This window comes from Hyperoodon ampullatus (genome assembly GCF_949752795.1).
Source record: "Hyperoodon ampullatus genome assembly, chromosome: 12".
Classification (NCBI taxonomy): Eukaryota; Metazoa; Chordata; class Mammalia; order Artiodactyla; family Ziphiidae; genus Hyperoodon; species Hyperoodon ampullatus.
The window spans coordinates 74875065-74900929 of NC_136925.1; the positions used below are offsets into that span (position 1 = coordinate 74875065).

Genomic DNA, 25865 nt, shown 5'->3' on the forward strand with positions numbered 1-25865 from the left:
TATCTCAACAAAGACTTGTACGTGAATGTTCACACAGCTTTATTTGCAAGCGGACATCAGGTTTTTCCAGGATCATTTGCTGAGAAGACTCTCCTTTCTCTATTAAATTGCCTCCGTTGTCAAAGATTAGAATTATAGCTGTGTGTGTCTATTTCTGGGCAATTTATTCTGTTCCCATGATTTGTTTGTCTATTCTTTCACCAGTACCCTACTGTCTTTTGATTACTGTAGTTTTATAATAAGTTAGGTAGTATCAGTCCTCTGACTTAGCTGTCCACACAGGTTTCTTAAGTTGTGTTTATCAAGCATCTCTCTGTCCTAAGTGTGTTACAGACCTCAATTGTGTGAGGACTCCAAACAATACAGGTAGGCATTTCACGTAATGGAATTGTGGTGACCTATCTTCACTCAGTGAAGTGCTATCTTGGGTCGGTGGTGCTTTTTATTTCCTTCATCTCAAGCAGAGATCTTATAAATTCCCTTTGCTTGAAATCAGCATGGCTGACCTCCTACCTCACCGGATTTAGAGCTCTTTGTTTTCTTTTACATACTTTCCCAGAGAACCCAGGAGTTTTAATACTTTTTAAAACAACTATAACTTTTTAATATAGGGGAATATTTGACTGAAATGTTGTGTGTTTAAACATATTGCATTTATCTTGGTGTCTTTACTTATGGCAGATGTTGAAGGATGTGGTTCAAAAAGGGTTCTGTGGGCAAGTCATTTGAGAAAATGCTGTAATGATTTGTTCCTTAGAGGTTCAGAATGCACATTAAAGGGTCTCTAAATTCTAATTAAATCTGCTTAACTGTCTAGATCAGAGCTTCACAAGCTGATTTTGAGCCCAGAACACTTCTGAGAGAAGTCTGGTAATACACAGGTATTGATATACCTGGTATACTGATATTCTTGGATACCAGTTTGAAAAATGATGATCTTTGAGATTTAGAGGCCTAAATTGTAGACACCATTCCTAATAAAATGACTTCACCTATAGTGGCCAAGTCCCTTGGGATTTAAATAAATACTAGGAGAGAGATTACTTTCTAAGACACTCAACAATTTGAATATTTGAGTAGAAACATTCAATTGAATTGAAATTTAATTTTGCAGGCTAAAAGCAAACTAGGGACTTTAATGGATATCTCCGAGTTTTCATTCTTTCTCATGTCTAGGGGTGAGTCTGTGTTATTCCTCCTAAAACTATATTAAGTAATTTTCACAAATTTTACTGAAAACTACGAGAAACAAGAAATTAGTGATTTGTAGACAATGACCAGAGACTGTCTATCTGGTATGTACACCCTTCACCAAGTGGCATTTAAGGACCCTCATGTGCTGTGCAGATAATGTTCCAGAAACTTTCCATAAATAGGGAGCAATGCAATTTCAAAAGCAAAATAAGATTAATCTTTGTATTCTGAACATCAGAATTTTTTCCACTTTGATTAAATTAAATTAATAAACAGCAGCACAACAAAACTGCGCTCAGCCAATTAGGTATAAACTTGGTTAAATGTGGCTTTCTGGCCAATATTTTTACTTCTGGCTGTGGGTTGGGGGATGTTGTCTAGTTGAACAGCACTGTAGACTCACAGTCAGATTTCTAAGTAAAGACCAGCAGGATAAATTGGTAGTATGTGCAGGGTCAGACAGCTGGACCACTGTTTTCATTGGGTGGGGCTGGAAGGAAAGGGGTCACACTGACTCTGGGTGATGGTGATGAGATGCCGCCCCCTTTTCTGGTCCTTCAAATGAACTCGCTCATATTTAAAGCAATGTTACCAGCCAGTAAGTGGGTATTTTTGTTTGTCGGTTTTGTTTTGTTGAATATGATGAGTGGAAAAAAGTAGCATGAAATTAAAAATAAACAGGTTTTATTTAAAGATCAGAGGCTTCAGGGCACCAGGATTTTTAGGAGGTGGGGCAGCTGCCACACTGACAGGAGGGTCTGTCCTCCTTTTCGGGAGGAAACTGGCATCAGAAAGAGATCTCTAAAGGTCAGTTTCTTGGAGACAAGGACTTCTCCTTTTTAGAGGTCACTAGAAGCACTCCTGACCTGGGGTACATGCTCTTCTCAATTTCATGTGGTTTGAGAGAGCTTTTGGCCCGATGTTTTGACAATACCTCTGAAACTTGATAAGTAGTTCATATTCTCTCTCTTTGAAAAGCTTTGTAAGTTAAAAGTTCTCATTTTTCTTTTATAGATTGCCTTAAATCTTTTTTTAAATTTATAGACTAGAAATATATCTTTCTTAATATTTAAGAATTGCCTTAGCCCTGCTTACTGTATATCTTGAGCTAATTAGAAATTAGATGATTACCAAGGGGTGAAACATTTTACTGTTTAAAATATAAAAATTTTGAAATTTTCTCGACTGCACTGAGGTTTTCTTGAGTCTACAGATTTTATTGGCTATACCCCAAATTTAACTCTGTGAGAAGGTTCACTAAAGAAAATTTTATTTTTTCTTTTAATTCTGGAAGATTTCAAAATGTATACAAGAGTAGAGAATAACAAGTACCCGTCACCTAGCTTCAACTGTAACCAACATTTTGCCAGTCTTATTTTGTCTAACTTTAATTTTTAAATTTTATTTGCCTATTTTAAAAGAAATACAAGATATGTCATCTATAGATCCATTATTATATATCTCTAACAGTTGAGGACTTTTTTTTAAAATAAATTTTATTTATTTATTTATTTATTTTTGGCTGCGTTGGGTCTTCGTTGCTGCATGCAGGCTTTCTCTAGTTGCGGTGAGCGGGGGCTACTCTTCCTTGCGGTGGGCGTGCTTCTTATTGTGGTGGCTTCTCTTGTTGCAGAGCATGGGCTCTAGGTGTGTGGGCTTCAGTAGTTGTGGCACAAGGGCTCAGTAGTTGTGGCTCGCAGGCTCTAGAGCGCAGGCTCAGTAGTTGTGGTGCACAGGCTTAGTTGCTCTGCGGCCTGTGGGATCTTCCCGGACCAGGGCTCGAACCCATGTCCCCTGCATTGGCAGGCAGACTCTTAACCACTGCACCACCAGGGAAGCCCCCAGTTGAGGACTTTATAAAAACCTAACCACGTTATTGTCACTCTTTATAGAATTAATAATAATTCTTTAGAATCTTAATGAAAATCTTTAAAAAATTATTTTAACAACTGATGTTTTCATACGGTTTTATTTCTGCATCTCAGAGGAAGACGTGTCCTTGTGATAGAGAGGTTTCATATCAAGACACAGCATCTTAAAGCTAACTTGTTGGAAAGCATGGCTGTGTAGGGGAAGGCACAGAGGGATAAAGAATTCAATCCAGTTTGCTCACAACAGTGAGGGCTGCTGCCCCTCTAAAATTATTATTATTATTATTATTATTTTTGCGGTATGCATGCCTCCACTGTTGTGGCCTTTCCCGTTGTGGAGCACAGGCTCCGGACGCGCAGGCTCAGCGGCCATGGCTCACGGGCCCAGCCGCTCTGCGGCATGTGGGATCTTCCCGGACCGGGGCATGAACCCATGTCCCCTGCATCGGCAGGTGGACTCTCAACCACTGCGCCACCAGGGAAGCCCTAAAATTCTTATAAATACGGACTGCTGATGGAGTCATCAGTTTCTGCATTTAGCTTCTTATTTTCAGCCTATTTCTAGAAATTTTAAAATACATTGGAAAATGCTTTGGGTGCCTGTGTTTAAATAAAAGGGGGAATGAAGTATTTTCACCATGGTCCTCATGTTTGCTGTTTGGACAGCATGGCTCTAGAGTGAATATACTGTTTGGAGCTGTGGCTATTGAACAAAGTGAGTCTTCAGCCATAAGGATGGTCAGCTTTTTGGTCGGTGTTGATGGATGGACTCACTCACAGCTTTCACGCAGCTCTGGGTGTGGAGGTGTGGATGTGTGATATGTCATTTACAGCCCCATTCCCACAGCAGCATAAGTTGCTTTTGCTACCTGAGGATCAAACCAAGCAGGAATCCTAGGCAGAAAAGGCTACCTTTCTCCAGCCATTGTTTTCTCTTCTTGTGACCAAGCAAGGCTACAGCCATTTTACTGTAGGGCTGCCTGAGTCTTGCGCTACAACCCTGTTCGAGTGCCTGTGAGTGGGTGTAGCGAGATGCGGTCCCTGTACACAGATGTCTCATTTTGTTGGATTCCTTATCGTCTCACATCTAATGCTGCCTCCTTCCAAACCCTCCTTGCGGGGGGGGGTCGGGGGGAATAAATCAGGAGTTTGGGATTAACATACACACACTACCAACAAGGACCTACTGTATAGCACAGGGAATTCTACTCAATATTCTGTGATAAACTATATGAGAAAAGAATCTGAAAAAGCTGTATGAGAAAAGAATCTGAAAACGGAATCACTTTGCTGTACACCTGAAACTAACACAACATTGTAAATCAGCTATAATCCAATAAAATTTAAAAAAAAAGAAAGAAAGAAACCCTCTTTAACACAAACATGAGGACAATTTAAAAAAGGCATCCTTAGTGTGATATAAGGGCTGGAAAAATACTGGAGTACAACCTTTGCCTTGATTTGATCAAGTGGACAGACATAATATGGCTTCTGAGTGCTTTTCCATTTAGAGAGAGAACTTTCCCAAATATTATTTCATTTGAATCTCAACCAGCCTGAAAACAGAGATGGTATTAGTTTCAATTTATAATTGGGAAAATGAGCTCAGAGATAAGGTTCCATGGCTGACAGGAGCCTGACTGTGCTCTGTCTGCTGTTTCCCCTGTATCTTCTAGGGTTAAGAAAAGAAAAAAGAAAAGAAAAAACTCAGATGGCGCCCCTCCATTTAGACCTTTGTATAAACTGCCTTGCTCCTCTTCTAGAAGTCTAATTAGGAGTCTTCACACCAGATGTTCTATTGGATGCAGAGCTTGGAGGCAACAGGAAGGAAGTCTTGGAGGTTTCATTTTAGAGGGGAAACGGGCACAGGACAATTCATTCCCATTAGATCGCAGTTGTTGACCAAATGGTAGAACAAAAACTGCTAAAACTTATGTTAGTAGTTGACTTATTAGCCACTTCACATGTGTGGGGTGATGCTGCAGATATTCATTATGGCAGGTAAAAATGAATTCTTATCCCAGCTTACAGAAAAAGAGAGGGGGCTGTGAGAAGCTAAATAATGTTCCCAAGGCCAGAGATCAGGTAGATGGCGGATCAGACCCTGCTCTCCCAGCCACCCCCTGTCTGCTGACCTGGAATTACCAAGTTTCAGCCTACGACAATGATAAAATACCAGATTTGAAGTATTTCATCTTGCCCCAGAGCACCCATCCCTCTGCTCTGCTTCTGAGTCCACCATGTCATCCACGGTTGAGGAGTGAATATGGCTTACTTAGTTTGTATGAAAAGGCTCCTGAACTATGATCTCCATGTCAAGTTCCTATCTTAAAGCAGTTCTCTTTTCCCATGAAAATTCATGTGACGGGCAATCGGTAAAGCAAAATTTTCTTAACTGTCTCCCAGCCATACTAACAATAAGCAAACTAAGACAGAATAACTTGTGAAGGAAAAGCTTCTCTCCCACCACCCAGTTATAAAAGTAATCAGGTGTATTAGACAAGGAACAGAACACAGAAAAGTAGAAAAACAAAGGATATGAAAAATTCATAGTTCCCTCCCCGATGATTATTTGGTATACTGTGATATTAACAATCTGGTAGTATTGTTATCACCACTCATTTAGCTATTTGAGGTATGTTCTTATATATATTTGTAATCGTATTGTATCTATAACTGTTTAGTTTGCTTTTTAAATTTAATATTACAACATAAAATACATCTCTACACTATTACATGTGCTTTGTTGATACCATTTTTTTAAATTAATTAATTTATTTATTTATTGGCTGCGTGGGGTCTTTGTTGCTGTGCGCGGGCTTTCTCTAGTTACAGAGAGTGGGGGCTACTCTTCGTTGCAGTGCGCAGGCTTCTCATTGCAGTGGCTTCTCTTGTTGTGGAGCACGGGCTCTAGGTGCACGGACTTCAGTAGTTGTGGCATACAGGCTCAGTAGTTGTGACTCGCAGGCTCAGTAGTTGTGGTGCATGGGCTTAGTTGCTCCGCAGCATGTGGGATCTTCCTGGACCAGGGCTTGAACCCATGTCCCCTGCACTGGCAGGCGGATTCTTAACCACTGCGCCACCAGGGAAGTCCCTGAAGAGTCTTCTTTATAAGTTCTGTCATGGGATTTAAAATCATTTCCAGATTATCTTTTTTATTCTCATCATTTGTGCATGTGTCCTCCTTATATTGACAAGGTTCTGGTTCCTTCCTGGTTACAGCCATGTAATAGTTCTGCTTCTTGGGTTTTGCTGTTATTGTTGGGACCAGTTGCACTGCTCAGAGCCTCATCTGCTGTGTGGACTGCAGGGCTCTGGACACTCCCACCTGTGCTGGTCCTTCAGTGAGATGGTGGAGCCAGCAGCATCACTCAGTGAGGAAATGGTTCGCAGGCTCACCTCCTTTCCCCCCAGCATCCTGACACATGTCAAGAGTTCACCCGTTTAGTTCATGGTTTAGCATGTTCATTAAAGAGCTTGATACCCCTACAGCTTACTCTGCAAAGGGGTTCAGAGCAAGTTGTGGGCCATCCTGTGGAGAAGGAAAGGGGACAGAGACATTGGGTGGCTTTTCTGCTGTGCCTTAACTACCATTTTGATGTCTTCTGTTGTTGTTCTCAGAGGAATGAGAGGACAACACTGTGGCTGGAAGCATTCGAGATTCTTTTTTAAAGCTTGTTTAGTTGTAATGTGGTAATGCTTTACGGGAATAAACTCTGGCTGACCCACTCAAGGGAGATAAGCTTGAAAACATTTAGGGTTTTGATTTGCTCAAAGGGGGCGTTTACCGTTTTTGAAGCAGAAATCCAGTGGGAAAATAGGTTTCCCGGTGTTAGCTGTGTTTCAGTGCAAAAAGCATGCCTTTGAAGTCTAGTTCTCAACTCAAAAGGCCTAACTGTTCATAAAAGTAAGAACAAGGTGGATGGATAAAGCTACGTGAGGAAGCTTCAGCATGAACGCGTTTGGAAACTTCAATCCTATACCGCTTTCCTCCCCTCGCGTCTCGTCTGGCTCCGGCCCTTCCCACCCCGTTTGTCACTGAGTTGTGTCTGTACGTCTTTCAGGGTCTATCTGGGCTTAACTGAAATCCTTGGCTTCTGTGGGCATCTGAGTTACAGAGAAAAGAGAGGAAGACTGAGGACGAGCCAGATGTGTGTTTAGTGACAAAGAAATGTATCCACAATGTATGAAGCAATCAGGTTATAAAAGCATGTATTCTCCTTTTTTTCTTTTAAATTTATTTATTTATTTATTTATTTTCGGCTGCATTGTTTCTTCATTGCTGCGCGCGGGTTTTCTCCAGTTGCGGCGAGCGGGGGCTACTCTTCGTTGCGGTGCACGGGCCTCTCATTGTGGTGGCTTCTCTTGTTGAGGAGCACGGGCTCTAGGCACTCAGGCTTCAGTAATTGTGGCACATGGGCTCAGTAGTTGTGGCTCATGGGCTCTAGAGCGCAGGCTTCGTAGCTGTGATGCACGGGCTCATTGGCTTTGCGGCATGTGGGATCTTCCTGCAGGGCTCGAACCCGTGTCCCCTGCACTGGCAGGCAGATTCCTAACCACTGTGCCACCAGGGAAGTCCCCATTTTTGTTTTTTTAAAAAAAGAAAGCTTGTGTGCATGTAAACACATAGAAAAGACAGAAAGAACTTAAGCATTAAGGAACCGTGGGTTGGGTTTCTTGCGATGTGAGGTGACTTTAACGTGCTGATAACTCTCAGAAGCACCAGAACCCTTAACAATACTATGAATTATTTAGATGGTTGGGAATGGGAGAAAAGGAAAACAAAAACACCATAGATTGGGTTGGCCAAAAAGTGAATTATCTATCTACAAGAACACGTGAGATTTTGTAAAAAGCATCTCTAAGTGAAACACAGATGGTAGACATGTCTGAGTATGGCTGAATGGAATGACGTCCCATTGTTGTGTGGAGGGCTGGTGTGTCACGGGCTTTGAATGCTCAAGACTTCACTCATGGGTCAGAGCTTGGGCACACTTGCTGGACCCAAGCTATGCATATAATAAAATAAGCTCAAAACTCAGTTTCAGTAATGTTGCTGTCATAAATTGTCACCAAAGTTAAGTCAGCAAGTGCCTTTCTGAGGTAAAGACAGTTGCCCAGGGGTCACGGGGAATAACTAATCCACAATTTACTTATCACGCTTGACTATGAAGGGGGCTGGCAGGTGATCTCAAAGACTCATTTTATTTTATATCATCTATTGTAATATATCATTGTATACGTGTAACACTTCTAAAAGAGTAGATGAAAATTGGTGCCGTGTCCTATAGAGCCCTCAAGTTTAAAGATACTCAGTTTGACTCCTGCTAAAGATGTCTTGGATTTGACAATTCACGAAGAATTGTGAGAAACAGCTCAAGAATTATAGAAACTCTGTAGAACTCTAGACTCTATAATAAACTTCAGAGTTCTGGGTCCTAAACTAGGAGCACAGTTGACCAACGTTTTTTGACTTGAAATCGAGGTATTAGAATGGCTGTCTTTCACTCCCATGGCTTAGGTTGCCATGCCATGCTATCTGTGTTAAATTTTTTAGGTTTAAGGTTCATTGGTTGACCATGTAGCCCACAATAATATGCATTTCCTGCTTTCCCCCACTAGCTCTTCATCACATTATTAATGAAATCTCAGTCTAACTCGTGCCTAAGACTAGTGGAATTTAGTTAAAATACTCTTAAACGCTGACATTCTTGCTGATGAGCATTGTGAGGATACCCCCCTGCCCTGTCTCTTGTGCTTTCGTCTTTAGGTTTCATTTAAAACTCCCATCTTTCATATTTTGGTAAGAGAAAACTTTAAGTGGAAGTGTAATCTGAGCATCCTTTCTAATACACTGACTCAGCATGGGCATTTTGAAGCCAGCCGTCCCATCTGTAGTGAGAGTATTAGAGGACAGTGACGGTATTTCAGAAGGCAGCTTTTGCAGTTGCCGGGCATCTTTGCTGGGAGCAGGGAGCAGCCAGGTGAAATCCATTTCAGTACCGTTCGAGCCTTCGGGATTGATCGTCTTGGATTGGGTCTACTCCCTGCAAGGCTCTGATGGAAGCCTATGGTTTGGCCAGCATGCTCCATTGGCCTGTAAACGGCATGGAATGAGGCCACACAGAGTGTCCAGCTTTGAGATTACTTTGGCACGATCGGGTCTGGGTACTATGGGATACTATTTGAGGCATTTTGTCATTGTGCATAGTAACAGGTCCTCCAACACTTTGTTGTGTTGCGGAAAAATCTCTGGGGGCTTCCCTGGTGGTCCAGTGGTTAAGACTCTGCATTCCTGGGGGCTTCCCTGGTGGCGCAGTGGTTGAGAGTCCGCCTGCCGATGCAGGGGACATGGGTTTGTGCCCCGGACCGGGAAGATCCCACGTGCCACGGAGCGGCTGGGCCCGTGAGCCATGGCCGCTGGGCCTGCGCATCTGGAGCCTGTGCTCCGCAATGGGAGAGGCCACAACAGTGAGAGGCCTGCGTACCGCAAAAAAAAAAAAAAAAAAAAAAAAAAGACTCTACATTCCCAATGCAGGGTGCCGGGGTTCCATCCCTGGTCAGCGAACTAGATCCCGTATGCCTCAGCTGAAGATCCTGCATGCTGCAACTAAGACCCAGTGCAGCCAAATAAATAAATAGTTAAAAAAAAAAAAAAAAAAAAAAAAAAAAGAAAGAAACCATCTGTATATTTTTAAAAAAAAGAAGAAAAAGAAAAATCTCTGGAAGTAGTTGGTGGTGAGCCCTGGCCTTCAGGCCATGGCTGAGCTGTGGGACCCGTGGCCGGCCAGCCTTCCCCTCTGTAATCACTTTGAGTCTCAGTGTCTTCATCTGTAAAAGGGAAACAGTAGCACCTCGCTAAGTTGGTTTTAAGGAAAAAGAGAAATGTATGTGGACCATAAAGCATTGTTGAAATCCTTAGGCTCCTAGCGGTTATTGTACGATTTTTATTTGGCTTAAAACTTTTTACCTATATTCTCAGGATTTAAAAAATTAGGGCATGTCTTAGGAATTCTCTGGCAGTCCAGTGGTTAGGACTCACGCTTTCACTGCTGTGGGCCTGGGTTCAATCCCTGGTTAGGGAACTAAGATCCTGCAAGCCCTGCGGCGGAAAAAATAACAACTGGGCATGTCTATATGTCTACTGTTTTTGCATCTGATGACATCAATTGCACGGGCTATCCTAGGGGGACGATTGTAAACCACTGTTTTAGTAATATTTTTAAGGAAAATACAGTGACTCATGAACACACATGTTAGGCGTCTCTTCTTTGTTCACCTGGCTCTGGATACACTGGCCTTTGAACCACGGGGCCTTCTCACTTGCATCCCCTTTACCGTTTGCTCACATACCCCTTGCTGGCATCTTAGATCTCAGCTTTACCTTTACTTCCTCAGAGAAGCCTTCACGATACCCTGGCCTAGGTCATGGCCCTCTGTTTGTTGTCATTTGCTGTATGTATTCCTTCTTCGTGACAGTGTCCATAGCTGCAATTCAGTAATTATTTATTTAAATGTCTGCCCTCTTCCCCAAGAAGGACACATTGTCGCTTAGATATATATTCCAGCCAAATATGCATAACTTGTGTCTAATCATAAGGAAACATTATTTTAAAGTAAAAACTATTTTTCAGAGCGCTGTCTGCCTTCCACAGTAGTTTGTAAGCTCAAAGTGTCTGGGACCACACCTGACTTAGTCGTTGTGAAATCTCAAACAGGCCTGGAACGATGGGTGTTGTGTATCAGGCCTATGCCTGGTTTTTGAGAAGAGTGAACGAATGCATGAATGGTGTGTACCTTTATCCAGATACAGAGTCCTATCTGCTTGCTCATAGCTCCTTGTATCTTTTGTAAGATAGCCGCATCATTCAGACAAAAAAAAAAACAAAACTTAAATCTTCACTGTCACTAGCCCTCCAGTTCTCTGTATTTCTCCTCTAAGTGATTTATATTCTCGAACGTACAGTATCGTTTCTAACTTGGTTGTGAAGATTGAAATTAAGTTTACATGGTTCTGTCTTCCCCGTAGCTACTACAGAAGAATGGTCAGCTGTCCACTGTGAACGGCTTAGCCGAGCAAGGAGAGCTCGGCCTCCAGGAGGGAGCCCTGAATGGCCAGGAGGAGGAAGTCACTGTCCCAGATGGTAAGTCACCTTGCCGGGGGGCTGGAGGACAAACAACACCTGCAACGGATCCCCCGCAGAACAATAAAAATAGGCCTGGGTAGAATGGGCCCTGTCATCCTACCTGGGGGTGGGTGATGTTGACAACAAAAGCAATCGATTGATTGCAAAAAGAAGTATTTATCTGGCCATTTGCATAGCCCCACGGGAGCTTATAGTAATGCTTGGGTACCGGAAGTGAAGTTGTTTTTCCTTTTTCTTAGGCATCCTGAAACTTCATGATCTTTTTGTTGTTGTTGTTATTGTTGCCTTATTCCAACTACTTGTCTGATGTCGAATGTGAATTCTTGTTGGAAATGCTGAAGTCTTGGCTGCTTTCAGAGTCAGTATCTCTCACTCTAGAGTAGCCTACTGGCCTTGCGAAGATTTTCCTGGTAGTGTACATTTCAAGGTGCATACCTCTTTGCCCAAACTATGATATGCTGCATGTGTTATAGCTCTTGAGCCCAGAGATACTCAAGAGGTGGTTATTGGAAAGCAAATCTGTGACCACGCTATCACTGGTTTGATTTCAGCCCATGGAGGGGCTGGGGGCCACACCTGGGGGTCAGAATCAAGCACCTCGACAAGTAGGTCTCTTGTGAAGGCCACGTGTTGTAGAAGAACCTTCCTCTGTTCCTGTTTCTTGTCTCGCTGTTCCATTTAGTCAGAAAGGAATCATTTAACCACTGCTGTTGAAGAGGCACAGAATGATCATTTTCCATAAGTGAACTCACGCTTACATGTAATGTGAATAAGACAAATGAAGGGAAAGTCTTGTGAAAGGAGACTGGCCATTGCCTCGGTGAGATGAGATTCTTCTAACATGTGGAACCTGTTTCTCCTCGTGTTCAATGCCCCTGTGGAGCTGCTGCAAGCAGGGGGCTGCTTTTGAAGTTGGTGGGAATCCTGATCTTTTCTATAGCACCACAGGCACCATATAAAGCTAGAAATACATACAGCCTCACAGAAAGAGGATCTGCACGACCTAGTGCGAGAATTTCAAATAATTTCTACCAAAGTAATTGGAACGGCCCCAACTCAAATTCCAGAGTCCCACGCTCTGGCCTTCCCATGATAACTTTTGAATCAAATCAAGCCACAGCCGTTTCGGAGCCTTCCATGGATGGGCAAAGCCACCGTGCCCCGTGCTTCAGGGAGAATGAAGAAAGCTAAGAAACGGTCCATCAGGGGAGACAAGCTAGTCTATGGAAGACTCCCTAAGATGGAACTAAGGGGGACTTCCCTGGTGGTCCAGTGGTTAAGATTCCAGGCTTCCAATGCACGGGGCACGGGTTTGATCCCTGGTCGGTTTGATCCCACAGGCCGCATGGCTAAAAAAAAAAAAAAAAAAAAAAAAAAGTTAAGACAAGGCAACATGTTGATTATCTAATGAATTTTGCAAGAGATGAGAGCTGCTCAGAGTTCCCGCTGAAGGGAGGAGAATAAGAACAGCCAACACTTCACAAGCTTTTATTACGGGTCCTGGAACCGTGCCTTTTGTGCAGTATGGCCTCTAGCAGTAACCCCGTGAGACCAGTCCTATCTCGATTCAAACCCAGATCAGCAGATTTTCAAGCACGAGCTCTCACCCGCTGTGCAGGGCACATCCCCAGGCTTGCCCACTGGGATGACATCGTCTGAGCAAGGGGTAGAACGAAAACCCAGAAGGGAAACTGCGCTGGGTCGGAGGGCTCTGCTGAAAGGCAGGTGGCTTCAGAAGGTATTTGGGCAATGTGGGATCAGTGAAATATGCCCCCAAGGGCGTGTCGGGCCAGGCCTTTTTATCTGATCTGGTGTGGAGTGTTGAAAAGAGAAGGGAGGGGCTTCAGTGATGCCCTTGTTTCCATACAATCCTAGGTAGCGTGGAAATCCTGTCTAATCTGTGGCCTGTTTACTGGAGATCCGCTGGCTACCTTCCTTTAGTCCAGATGTAATTTCTTTCACTTTTCAGCCATGTGTTTAAACACTGATTTTTACGGAAAGTGATTCTGTTCCCACCCTGTGATTATTCCATTGTCTCCCTGAGCCTACCATGGCCTTGGGGGTCTGAGCAAATACAGATGCCTCTTGCAGGAAGAGTGGTAATTAATATACCTTGTCCTTCACAAGATCCTGAAAAGGCCTGCGGGCCTAGAAAGGACCCCCATGTGGCCCAGGGCTGCAGAGGCCACCCCCCCAGAGGCATTTCCGGAGGCTCTGCCTTTGGGATGAGCTTTTACTGTTTTAAGCAGAACTGTTATTGCTTTGGCTTGTTGGGGTGTTTCTGAGGCAGCCTGGTACACTTGTTTTTATTATTTTTTCTTTTCCTATTTTGTCTGCCTAGCAATGCAAATGCAGAAAATTCTTTATGTTAAATTATTAAACAGTATTTTTTCATGCTTTTCTTTTGACATAGGTGATAACCTGTGGTTAGATTTTATGTATTTCCAGGAATCCGTGTTCTACATGGCAGCTTACTGTAATGTAAATGAAGGCATAATTTGGTATGTAATGCTTATTTGTAGGATTTGGTGGGCCTTGGTTTCTACTCTCGCCCACTTCAGTAAGGAAAGATCTGAGCCATCCTGGTCCCTGGGAGGATTGGCCAGCAGTGGAATTTGGTCCTGCCTTAGGTGGATCGTTGGATGGGAGAAAACTACAAATGAGGGGCATTCCTGCTTGAGGGGTTTTAGTTTAAAGTGACAGACAATATTTAGACAAATGTAGAATGCAAAATATTCTTCTACCTTGACTTGCTCTCTTTCTGAAACCAGAAATACTGGTAATTCAGAACCAATTCTCTTCCTATAATGAAAATGAAATCCTGTTTCCTTGTAAACTTTCTTTAAATGATAGAAAAAGGGATCTGCTTACTAAATATTTTGAAAACTATGCAGTAGGGTTCAGATATATATATATATATATATATATATATATATATACACACACACACACATATATATCTATATATGTATATACACACGTGTGTGTGTGTGTGTGTGTGTGTGTGTGTTTCAGAGGGAGCTTGAAGATTATATAATTTCAGGGGCCATCTTTTAGAGAGTGTACAGTCAGGCATGAAAACAAATATTTATTAAAATGAAAAAAAAAAGAATTCACAGGAAATTACTTTAGCCTTGGAGTTAGTCCCTTTTTTCTGAGTTCTTTTTAGGCGATTTATTGTTTATCACAATGCTTATACAGAAATACAGCCTTTTCCCAACCAGAAAGTTCTATCCAGCCATGCCACGCTAGCATTCACAGGGGCTGCACAAGTGCCATTAGTTTTGTGGAAAATCTGCTTCTGCTGATTTTAATCTCTTCTGCTGAAAAGATTAAAAAAAAAGAAGACCCCTCCCAACCCAGATTGTCATTTGTTCTATAGTCTATCATTTATATGGTTTTCTATGAGTTTCTATGGGTGCCTGAACAAGAATGATTTTTAAAACATTATATCTCAGTCCAGGTCCAACTTTAGATTTCAAATTTTTGCAAATTAAAACCTTTAGATTTTTCTTTTTTTGATTCAGTCTTAGTATCTGTTGGGCAGGTTATTTTCTTTCCAAACAGATGGGGAAATTAAGTATTACAAAATAAAAAAACTTAAGACCTCTTTTTTTAAAAAATTAATTTATTTATTTGTTTATTTTTGGCTGCATTGGGTCTTCGTTGCTGCACGTGGGCTTTCTCTAGTTGTGGCGAGCTGGGGCTACTCTTCATTGTGGTGCGTGGGCTTCTCATTGGGGTGACTTCTCTTGTTGTGGAGCATGGGCTCTAGGAGCACGGGCTTCAGTAGTTGTGGCATGCGGGCTTAGTAGTTCTGGCTTGCAGGCTCTAGAGCACAGGCTCAGTAGTTGTGGTGCACAGGCTTAGTTGCTTGCGGCATGTAGGATCTTCCCGGACCAGGGCTTGAACCCCTGTCCCTTGCATTAGCAGGTGGATTCTTAAGCACTGTGCCACCAGGGAAGTCCCAAGACCTCTTTATTTTGATAATAACATATTTGTTAAAGTGCCTACTGAACTCATTGCCATATATGAGTTAATCATGTGACTGTGATCTTAGTACATTTGAATGTATCATTTACAAGGCAGTTATTTTTGGGGTTTTTTGAGATTTGTCTTTCTGCAGAGTAGCTACAGCAAACATTGTAAAGCCTGTGAATGCTATGTTTTCTCCATCCATCACAGGTCACATTTGCTTGTATGAAAGAATAAACACACAATGGTGGTCCTCTCCTTGGTTTTTGAATTTTTGTACACATATGCCTTATACTATTTGCATACCCTGAGTGAGGGCATTTACACCAGCAGCGATGGAGCTGCAGCTGGGAGCTCTGCCCTTGGCATTTGCTACTCTGGGGTCAGCCGCAAGTATCAGCCAGCAAACCGGGGGAACAGGCTTTGCTATGCTGAGCAGAATGGTGCGGAGGCTGCTTAAGGAACTATGCACGTGAATCACTGCACGTGATTTCTCTGACCTGGGAGGCGAGCCTGGAAAACATCCTCTCACCCCCAAGAAAAAACACCTCCCGTGCCAAAAAAATCTTGTCACTTAAAGCAGAAGTCTTTAAGAGAGTGTGTTCCTTATGCTTCTCAAGGTTCTACTTTTCTACATCCTGATATTTTCCCTGCAGATACAGTAACAAAAATGGAGGATCCGTTGCTCAGTTATCTAGAAGCTGAATCTGCAGCACTGTGGAGAATTTCATGTTTCTAAAGGTGCTGAATGTCATTGTCTTGGCCTTTATTGAATTTGCTGTTTGAACCTGGCAGCTTCTGGTGTACAGTGCCTTTGGGATATGGGAAGGCCTGAGATTACTGCCAAGTGATCACAGCCCTCCCCGTGGATCTTGTTACCTTAAAGAAAATCCACTTGGGAGTTAAAAGTTGTACTTCTTTGCTTTTTGGTCATTTAATAACTTTATGTGAAGAATGAGTACCCCAAGTGCTGCTCTAGGTTGCTGTTAAAAGATGACCCTCCAGGGCTTCCCTGGTGGCGCAGTGGTTGAGAGTCCGCCTGCCGATGCAGGGGACACGGGTTCGTGCCCCGGTCTGGGAAGATCCCACATGACGCAGAGCGGCTGGGCCCGTGAGCCATGGCCGCTGAGCCTACGCGTCCGGAGCCTGTGCTCCGCAACGGGAGAGACCACAACAGTGAGAGGCCCACGTACCGCAAAAAAAAAAAAAAGATGACTCTCCAAAATACTTGTTTTTCTGTGATACAGTTTTCCCAACTGGGAAGAAATGTTTTTATGAGTCAATCCCTTTTCTCCTTCAATTTGTGACATAATTGGTACCTTGTTAGTATTCTCATGAAGACATGTGTGTTGCACAAATACTACCCTCCATGCCTCCTTTATTTTTCTCTACATGAGTTGTCAACATCTGGCGTTCAGTCTGCCTGTCTCTTACCTCCCACCTCTGCTAAAATATAAGAACCACGACAGCAGAGATTTCTTGGGATGGGGGGTCGGGCTGGGATCTATATGTTTCAGTGTTGAATCCCCTGAGCCTAGAACAGTGTCTGACACATAGTAAGTGCTCAAAAAAATATTTGAATAAGTGAAGACACAGTTTTAAATTAGAGTTAACAATATTACATTTTCACTCATATGGGAGAGGAGGATCTGTTTGCTTTCCCCTTTATATCAATTCATTCCCTACGTAAATACCAGAGCTTTCTAGATGTAACCAAGGCTCCCTTTCCCTTGTTGCATCAGCACTGACAAAGCTGGTACTTTCCCGTGCTGGGCTCTCACAGGTGCCCACCATTGGTTATCCAGGTGTTGTTGCCTGGAAACATGAAATCAGACCCTGACCTGCCTGCAATTAAATAAGAACGCCCAGTGGTGCTATCAAATATGAGGGCTGGATAGACAGAGGGGTCTCCCTTCCAACACTTTGGTACTTCAAATACAATATTAATACATGACATTTTCTCAAGCTGTATCCTGTTTTGTAATGTTTTGAAACACTCACAAAATAGGCCTTGAACTTAGGCAAAAGTCCTCCAGTCTGCACTTTCTGGGAACTGGTTTTAATTCAGTCCTCTGATCCACAGCAATATTTTTAGCATGCCTCCCTGAAATTAGTTATGTCATTGACAAATTTCTGGTACAAATACTCTACCGCTTTCATCTTTAAAGAAACACAGATTTATTTTTCAGTAACTAACATCCAAGCTATATAGAGCCTTTTTCCCTCTGAAGTCTGCTTAAGTCTGACAGTGCAATGAACCTTTATTTTTGTTCTAACTTGAAAGTTTGGGGTGGGGTGGGTGAAGGAAGGAGGAGTAAGACTTCTGTCCATCCTCCCTCCCTTTTATAATCCGTTCATTCCAGGAGAGTAAAACGTGTGCGAGACTGCTTTTCTCAGTGTTTTTCTGTGTGACCTTGAATACTTCCCTTTAATCTCATTGAGCAGCAGTTTTCATCTGTAAAATGAACATCCTTGTCCACCTCTGAAATTCTGTGACTGAGTCACATCAGCAGTATTGGTAATATAGGCATTAAAAAAACCAATGATGGATTCACTGTTGAAGATATGCAAGTGACTTTAGGCAGGTGGGAATCTACTTGGCAATTTCATTATGCCTTTTTATAAAAACACTTTTACGTTTTTTCTTTTTAGTTTGATCTTAAAAGCCATCTTCTAGATTTGAAGTTTTTACTTTAATGAACAAAAAATTCAAAAGGGGGACTTCCCTGGTGGCGCAGTGGTTAAGAATCCGCCTGCCAATGCAGGGGACATGGGTTTAAGCCCTGGTCCGGGAAGATCCCACATGCCGCGGAGCAACTAAGCCCGTGCGTCACAACTACTGAGCCTGCGCTCTAGAGCCCGCGAGCCACAACTACGGAAGCCCACGTGCCACAGCTTACTGAAGCTCACGCGCCTAGAGCCCGTGCTCCGCAATAAGAGAAGCCACCGCAATGAGAAGTCCGCGCACCGCAACGAAGAGTAGCCCCCGCTCGACACAACTAGAGAACGCTCGCGCACAGCAACGAAGACCCAACGCAGCCAAAAATAAGTAAATTAAAACAAAAAAAAAAGTTCAGGAGGGGAAAACATTCAAGAATGGCTCCATATGTAATTATTTAGGTATGAAAGAGAGATAAGGAGCTTCATAAATGTGGCCACAAAGTAACGCTTTTCTCCCCCTATATGGGAGGAGATCAGAATCATGTAATAGGGGTTGGTTCTGGCCCAGAATGAGTGCAAGATGTTGATAAGTGCTGTAAAGACTGTCAGTCAATCTTAAATTACTGCAAAGACTTACCTATAAATGGCTGTAATTTTGAAGCTACTCCAGGGCACCCATGAATAGGGTGGATGCTCTGGCCCACTTGAGGAGGAGCGTAGGTAAGATGGCCTATAGCTTCTCCAAGTAACATACCAAGATTCAGACCCTTTCCCTTGGAGGAATCGAGGCCGTTAATGGTTTTCTAATGGTAACTAAGCCAAGAAAGGAAACATTAAATTTAGCATTTTATTTATTTAATAAAAATCCTTTAGGGGACTTCCCAGGCGGTCCAGTGGTTAAGACTCCATGCTTCCACTGCAGGACGTACGGGTTCAATCCCTGCTGGGGGAAATAAGATTCCGTGTGCTGCACGGCGCAGCCAAAAAAAAATTTAGGTTTTTGACATTTAGGTCTGAAAGACGTTCTTAAAACAGCTCCAGTTTCACCTAATACAGCAACCCCCAAATGGTCCTGGCAATGTATATTCTAGAGCAATGTCCCTATATTATATGAAAGGATGCTTGGATAACATAAATCCTCTGATCTATATTTGTATATGTCTCTGGAAGGTGTATTCTCTGAGCTTAAGTTCTACAACTTTTTAGCCTATCAATTGAGTCTTATTCTTGAGCACCATAGTTTGAATTTTTACAAGCTGTTTTCGTAATTAATGTGTCGGTACAATGTGATATCATGTAGTCCCCCCTGCCCCCCAGTCAACAATGCATGCATTAGTTATTTTGGTGAAAATTGATATATGCTGGATTGAATTAATTGAATGAACTGGTTGCTTTAATGTGGCTTAAACCGGACATGCAGTATTTAGACTGATACCAAGTACCAGGCAGTTATCCTGCTGTATTAGTTTGGTCGGGCTGCCATAATAATATATCACAGAATGGGTGGCTTGAATATCAGAAATTTATTTTCTCACCAAGATCAAGGTGCCCTGAGGTTTAGTTTCTCTGAGGCCTCTTCTTGGCTTGTGGATGCTGGCTTCTCGCTGTGTCCTCACCACTGGACCGCCAGGGAATTCCCATGACCTTGGAGTTTATGCAGTAAATTTTGGTGAGCAGGACTGTGTTTTCTGGAGGGATTAGAAGTAAATTCTATCCTCCAGAATTTGGTCTTTCCTCTGTGTGTGCTCATCCCTGGTGTCTCTATGTGTCCTAATCCCCTTCTATAAGGCACCAGTCAGAGTGGATTCGCGTCCATCCTTACAGTCTCATTTGAACTTAGTCACCTCTTTAGAAACTTTCTCTCCAAATACAGCTACGTTCTTATGTGCTGGGGCTTAGAGCTTCAACATACAAATTTGGAGAGGATGCAGTTTAGCCCGGGACACCTGCCTTTATGATTGTAAGCTGGAAAGCCAGGTTTGGGACCAGGAAGCCCCCGTGGAAAGGAACTCTGAGGGTGTCTACGCCAGGCTCCTGCCCCCACTCAGAAGGCTCTTCTGCTTCACCACGGGAAGGTTTGGGGAGTTTCTCCATAAAAGGAAACCAGTTATTCCACTGGAGTGAGAGTATGCCTCCTCCAGCTGCTCCCTGCTTCTGGTGCTGCCTTCTGGGACTGCATAGAACAAACTCACCTCCCTTTTCCACATCGTGGCCCTCTAAGTATTTGAAAACATTTATCGTGTCTTTCCTTTAATCTTTTCTCTTCTAGGCAGAACCTCCCCAAAGAAGACAAGCTGTCTCACATTCAAAGAAAAACGCCAGGGCTGATATATATATTTCAGATATGGATGTGCTTGATGGAAGCTTGCCAAGCTTAACAGGGTTTTAATTTCAATATTCCCACTTTTAAAGAAGAGTTTATTTCTCAGACTCTTTAAAACACAAGAACAGCTTAGTTTGCTTTAAACCAAGGATTACGTCCTGAAAGAATTGATTGGAGGCGAGAAGTAAATTGATTCAGAAGTATATAAAGGAGTTCCCCTATCAAGAATGCTGCTAAAGGGGCAACTGCTAAATAGAATGAAGGCAATAGAAGAAAATATCCATACACGTTGGTGTTTCTAACGCTGGAATCCTTACTCACCCTGTTGGTACTTCACCCAACATGATCATAAGCAGAGAGCCTTTACGTGATAACAGTAGCTAGAGATAAGAATAAGAGAAATCCCACTTTTCAAGTCATTGCTAGTTGTAAATAAAGTGGAAGGTCGAAAAGGTCTCCTTAGCAGAGCCACCATTTGCCCCCAAGCAGCCTCTTGCAGAGCCCCCAGGATTCCCCGCAAGCTCTGTGGCCTCACTTAGTAAGCTCAGTGTACCGAAATGGGATGTCTTCCTCACGCTTGTCAAATCTTGGCCCTGACCGTTCCCCCAGTTGTGTTCATTTCTGATCAGTGTTCTAACACAGTAGGATTCTATCAGTGTCATCTTGATAAATGTATTACTATTGGCATCTGGTGCTATTCTGATCTTAATCCCTTGGATACCTCATTATCTCACGGAGTCCTTTTTGTCCTCAGTGTTCGGAAGATCGAACAATGATGGGTCTTCACGTGAATCCGCTTATTCAACGTGCTGGGTTCGTGTGACCTCTTTCCGTCTAGAAACTCATGCGCTTCATTTATAGGAAGTTATGTCTTCCATTTCCCTCTTTTTCTTTGCTCTCTTTTCGAGAGTGCTGTTATTCAGATTTTAGAACTTCTAGAATGGTTGTAAGTAAAACTTTTTTCCTCTAGTTTGTATCTCTTTACTCTTGGAGAATGTCCTCGAGAATAGATTTCATCTTGTCACTATATATATATTATATATATAATATATATAAATATATAAAAATATTTATATATATATTATATATAATATATATAATATATATAAATATATATATATATATTTTTGCGGTACATGGGCCTCTCACTGTTGTGGCCTCTCCCGTTGCGGAGCACAGGCTCCGGACGCGCAGGCTCATTGGCCATGGCTCACGGGCCCAGCCGCTCTGCGGCATGTGGGATCTTCCTGGACCGGGGCACGAACCCACGTCCCCTGCATCGGCAGGTGGACTCCCAACCACTGTGCCACCAGGGAAGCCCTTGTCACTATATTTTTAATTTCTAAGAACTGATTTTTTTGTTCTAAACATTCATTCCTTTTTTTTTTTTTTGGACTGTGCTGAATGGCTTGCGGAATCTTAGTTCCCCGACTGGGGAGATTGAACCTGGGCCCTCAGCAGTGAAAGCCGGGAGTCCTAACCACTGGACCGCCGGGGAATTCCCATGACCTTGGAGTTTATGCAATAAATTTTGGTGAGCAGGACTGTGTTTTCTGGAGGGATTAGAAGTAAATTCTGTCATCCAGAATTTACTCTTTGTCTAGGCAGTGAATTCTACCTTAACTTTAAAAAAAGATATACTTTTGGGCTTCCCTGGTGGCGCAGTGGTTGAGAGTCCGCCTGCCGATGCAGGGGACACGGGTTCGTGCCCCGGGCCTGGAAGATCCCACATGCCGCGGAGTGGCTGGGCCCGTGAGCCATGGCCGCTGAGCCTGCACGTCCGGAGCCTGTGCTCCGCAACGGGAGAGGCCACACAGTGAGAGGCCCGTGTACTGCAAAAAAAAAAAAAAAAAAAAAAAAGAGATATACTTTTAAAGATCACACTCTAGATTTGTAGAAAAGTTGTCTTTACAAGTAAATTTTAATTCATGTGACTACAGGTTAAATAAATTTATTACTCCTGCAAGTGTAAATTTTTGCTTTGTAATTATTTTTGAAGCCAGTATAAATATACTAGCTGACCTTTTAAGTAAAAAAAAAAAAAAAAAAAAGTCTTTTTAAGCACTTTATCATTGTGTATGATTACAGTAAAAGTTGTTGGGAAAATAACAGATTCGAATATATTAACTCAAATTAAGAGATAATGAAAGAGACAGATGTACCAATTAAATCTATCGATGGCAATTTAATTCCTTGCCGCTTAGAGACCAGCAGGAACTCATGTGTAGACAAACCAAGTTAGGTTTATTTAGCCTGCTGCACCAAGGGAGGATTCTAGGCATGGGTGACTCAGTAATGGAATAATGTTGGAGGTGGGAGGACTTTATTATAGGATTTGGGCTTATGCTGGATGATTCTGAGAAAACAAAGGAGTCATCTCTAGATTGGATGCTGAAGTAAGGGCAGTTCTGTGATTGGATAGCTTGGTTGTTTCTGTCCAGGAGGCAAGGAGATGGAAGCAGGGCTAGAACTGTCATTGCAGGGGACTTCCCTGGCGTTCCAGTGGTTAAGATTCCACGCTTCCAATGCAGGTGGTGCAGGTTGCACCCCTGGTCAGGGAACTAAGATCCCACATGAATTGTCATTGGGAAATGAGTTAGCATAAAGGAGGGATGTTCAGTTATTTTTGTAGTTTTAGAAGTTGTGCTCTGGCCATATGTGGCTGTTGAGCCCTTGGAATGTGGCTGATCCTATTTGAGATGTGTTCTACATGTGAAATAGTACAAAAAAGGAATGTAAAATATTTCCCTAATAATTTTTCTTATTGAGTACCTATTGACGTAACCGGACATACTGGGTTTGATAAAATATATTAAAATTAACCTCAGGTGTTTATTTTTATTCTTTTTAATGTGACTACTGGAAAATTTAAAGTCGGAATTCCCTGGCAGTCCAGTGGTTAGGACTTGGCGCTTTCACCGGGAGGCAACTAAGATCCTGCAAGTCATGCTGGGCTCCCAAAAAAAGAAAGAAAATTTAAAGTCTTGCATGTGGCTTGCTGACGGGCTCACATCACAATTCAGATGGGCAACTGTGGAATGTCAGTGGGTCTTGGGTAGGTAATTATCATTATTTCTTCCCAGTGTGAACCTTCAGCTGGCCCCTCGCTCTCACTCCTATTGAGAAAGACTTCAGGCAAATCAAAGATTGTCTCATTCTCTTCTGAAAAATCGAGAGGGAGCCTCAGGTTAATTACTTTTAGTGGAAGATGATGCTTCTCTTATTAGGATGCATTTCTGAGAAATTGATGATAAAGGGTATTCTTGCTTTTTATAGAAGTATTTTTCAAAGGAGTTTTTAAAATGAGGCTTAACTATATTTAAAGCAGTATTTCTCAACCTTTTTTTCATTACCGCTGCCCTGTCCCACTGAGTCTTTTCAGACATTTTCTTCCCTAACGGTCCCTGCCCCTCGCCTAAAATTTTAATAGAAGAGATATACTGTATATCAGTTTATGTGATATCTATATCTATCTAAATATGTATGTATATATACACACACACACACACACACACACATATATAAAATCTGTGCTTCATATATAAAGAGTAAGATGAACCATGAACTAATTTTTACCCCATGGGGGAATGTATAGTTTAAAGTAAGCACAATAGCTAACGTTTATTATGCTTTTATTTATTTATTTATTTAAATTAATTTATTTATTTATGGCTGTGTTGGGTCTTTGTTTCTGTGCGAGGGCTTTCTCTAGTTGTGGCAAGCGGGGGCCACTCTTCATCGCGGTGCGTGGGCCTCTCTCTATCGCAGCCTCTCTAGTTGCGGAGCACAAGCTCCAGACGAGCTCCAGTAGTTGTGGCTCACGGGCCTAATTGCTCCGTGGCATGTGGGATCTTCCCAGACCAGGGCTCGAACCCGTGTCCCCTGCATTAGCAGGCAGATTCTCAACCACTGCGCCACCAGGGAAGCCCTATTATGCTTTTAGAATACACTCAGTAGTGCTGAGGCTAACCTTTATTTACACCTCAGAATAACATTAGCATGGGTGGTGTATTTATTCTCCTGTCAGTTGAAGCCCAGAGCCCAGAGATTTAAAAGAATATTTTACCCTGGCCACATTGCTATCAGAAGAACCAGAACTACAACTAGTTTTTCAACACTTTGGAATCTTCTTTAGACTAAACCAAAGATGAGAGTTCAGAGTCCTAAGAGGAATAGAAGAGTTGAACACAAGGCACTCAGGAAAGAATTTGAAATCTATGCAGATACTTGACCAAATTTGGTAGTGAAACACCTTTTTGCTTATTTCCTAATTTTTAAAAGATCACACTTTGACTTTAATCTGCTTGCTAATTTATATATTCCATGATTGGGAGTTGATCATGGTTTAGACTGCCTTGCATTTTTAATGGAAAATCGGAGGTATTGCTCTAAGGTTCAAAGTCCAGCAGTGCTGGACCACCCCGTGCAACCCCAAGCTGGATGTCAAATGTGCCTGCATTCTAACCGTGAAAGTAACAGAGGTTGTTGTAGAAGATGTGTAAAATGTAGGAAAAAATCAGGGCAGAAATTGCCCATAATTCCACTGTGGTTGGCTTTTGTTAGTCTTCTTTCTGGGCTCTTTTTTTCCTCACCCTCACTTATGTGCAGATATATATGCATTTGAGAAAGCAAAGCTAAGATTATATTGAATATATAGTTTATATACTGAACAAAGAGGTGTGTGGCTTTCTAAATCAATGTAAGCATTTCTCCTTGTCATTAACTGCTTCAAACATGTTGTTTTGCCAGATAGTCCACTGAAGAGTTAAATGTACTATTTTCCTAGTATTGGGACCCTTAGGTTCTTTAAATATTATATGTCCCAAGCAGTTAAATTTTCATACATAAATCTATACTTTCATTTGGCATAGCTAATAAAAGCAGAATTGCCAAAGCAAAAAATATAAAAACAAGTGAACTCAGTAAGAGGAGAAATAAACTTATTCTGCGTCACTTTTATTACTTGGATTGAGTTTTTAAATAATTTTCCCCTTGACTGGTTTTTTTTTCTTTTTTCTTTTTTTGGATAAATTATCTTGTTAAGTGACTTTTAAATCCCCCTTAGCTTTTCTGTTGTATTACAATAGTCCCTTTGAGGAGCTAGTCTTCAGATTATTTGTCTTGAGGATTTTGAATCAAAATAACCATGTCTACACAAACATGTCCAACTCAACTGGACCGTAAAATCCAATTAGCTGGCATTTGTCTGTGTTCATAGCAGAGCAGCAGAGACTTGAAAATACACTGAGCCCAGGAGAACCTGCCCAGTGCATTTAATTCAGTGTATATATTCATCTTCTTTATGGTTATTAGTTTGCAGCAGCTTCTAACTCAACCTGCGATTATCTCTGAAGCATTTTAAAGGAGTAACAGTGCATAGATGCTCCTTTAGATCTCACCTGCCCTTTCCAGCCAGAGGAAAAGTGACCTCACTGGGTTTGGGTTTATCTTCCTCCGAGTGTAAAACTGGGGTGAAAAGAAAACGGAAGGATAGGGTGATGGACGGGGGCTGGATTTGGTGTGAGTCCAAGTCAACAGTTCCCGATGATGCTCAATTTTGGGTTAAATACTCACGTCTCCTTAGAAGAAGTTAGTGAACATAGTGTCAGTGCTGATCCTGGTGTCTTGGTCCTTGTATTTTTTTTTTTTTTTTTTTTTTTTTGTGGTATGCGGGCCTCTCACTGTTGTGGCCTC

At 42.3% G+C, this 25865-nt stretch overlaps 1 protein-coding gene across 1 annotated transcript in view; it reads left to right on the forward strand.

The window, feature by feature from the left end:
- The window catches only part of AKAP12 (A-kinase anchoring protein 12), a gene marked incomplete at both ends in the record, with an annotated part of 104170 nt that overhangs the window by 49376 nt on the left and 28929 nt on the right, over positions 1 to 25865 (forward strand). The window contains one exon of the mRNA XM_079716649.1: positions 11095 to 11209. Within this exon, the coding sequence (XP_079572775.1) occupies positions 11095 to 11209 (115 nt within the window). The remainder of the gene's footprint in view (positions 1 to 11094; positions 11210 to 25865) is intronic.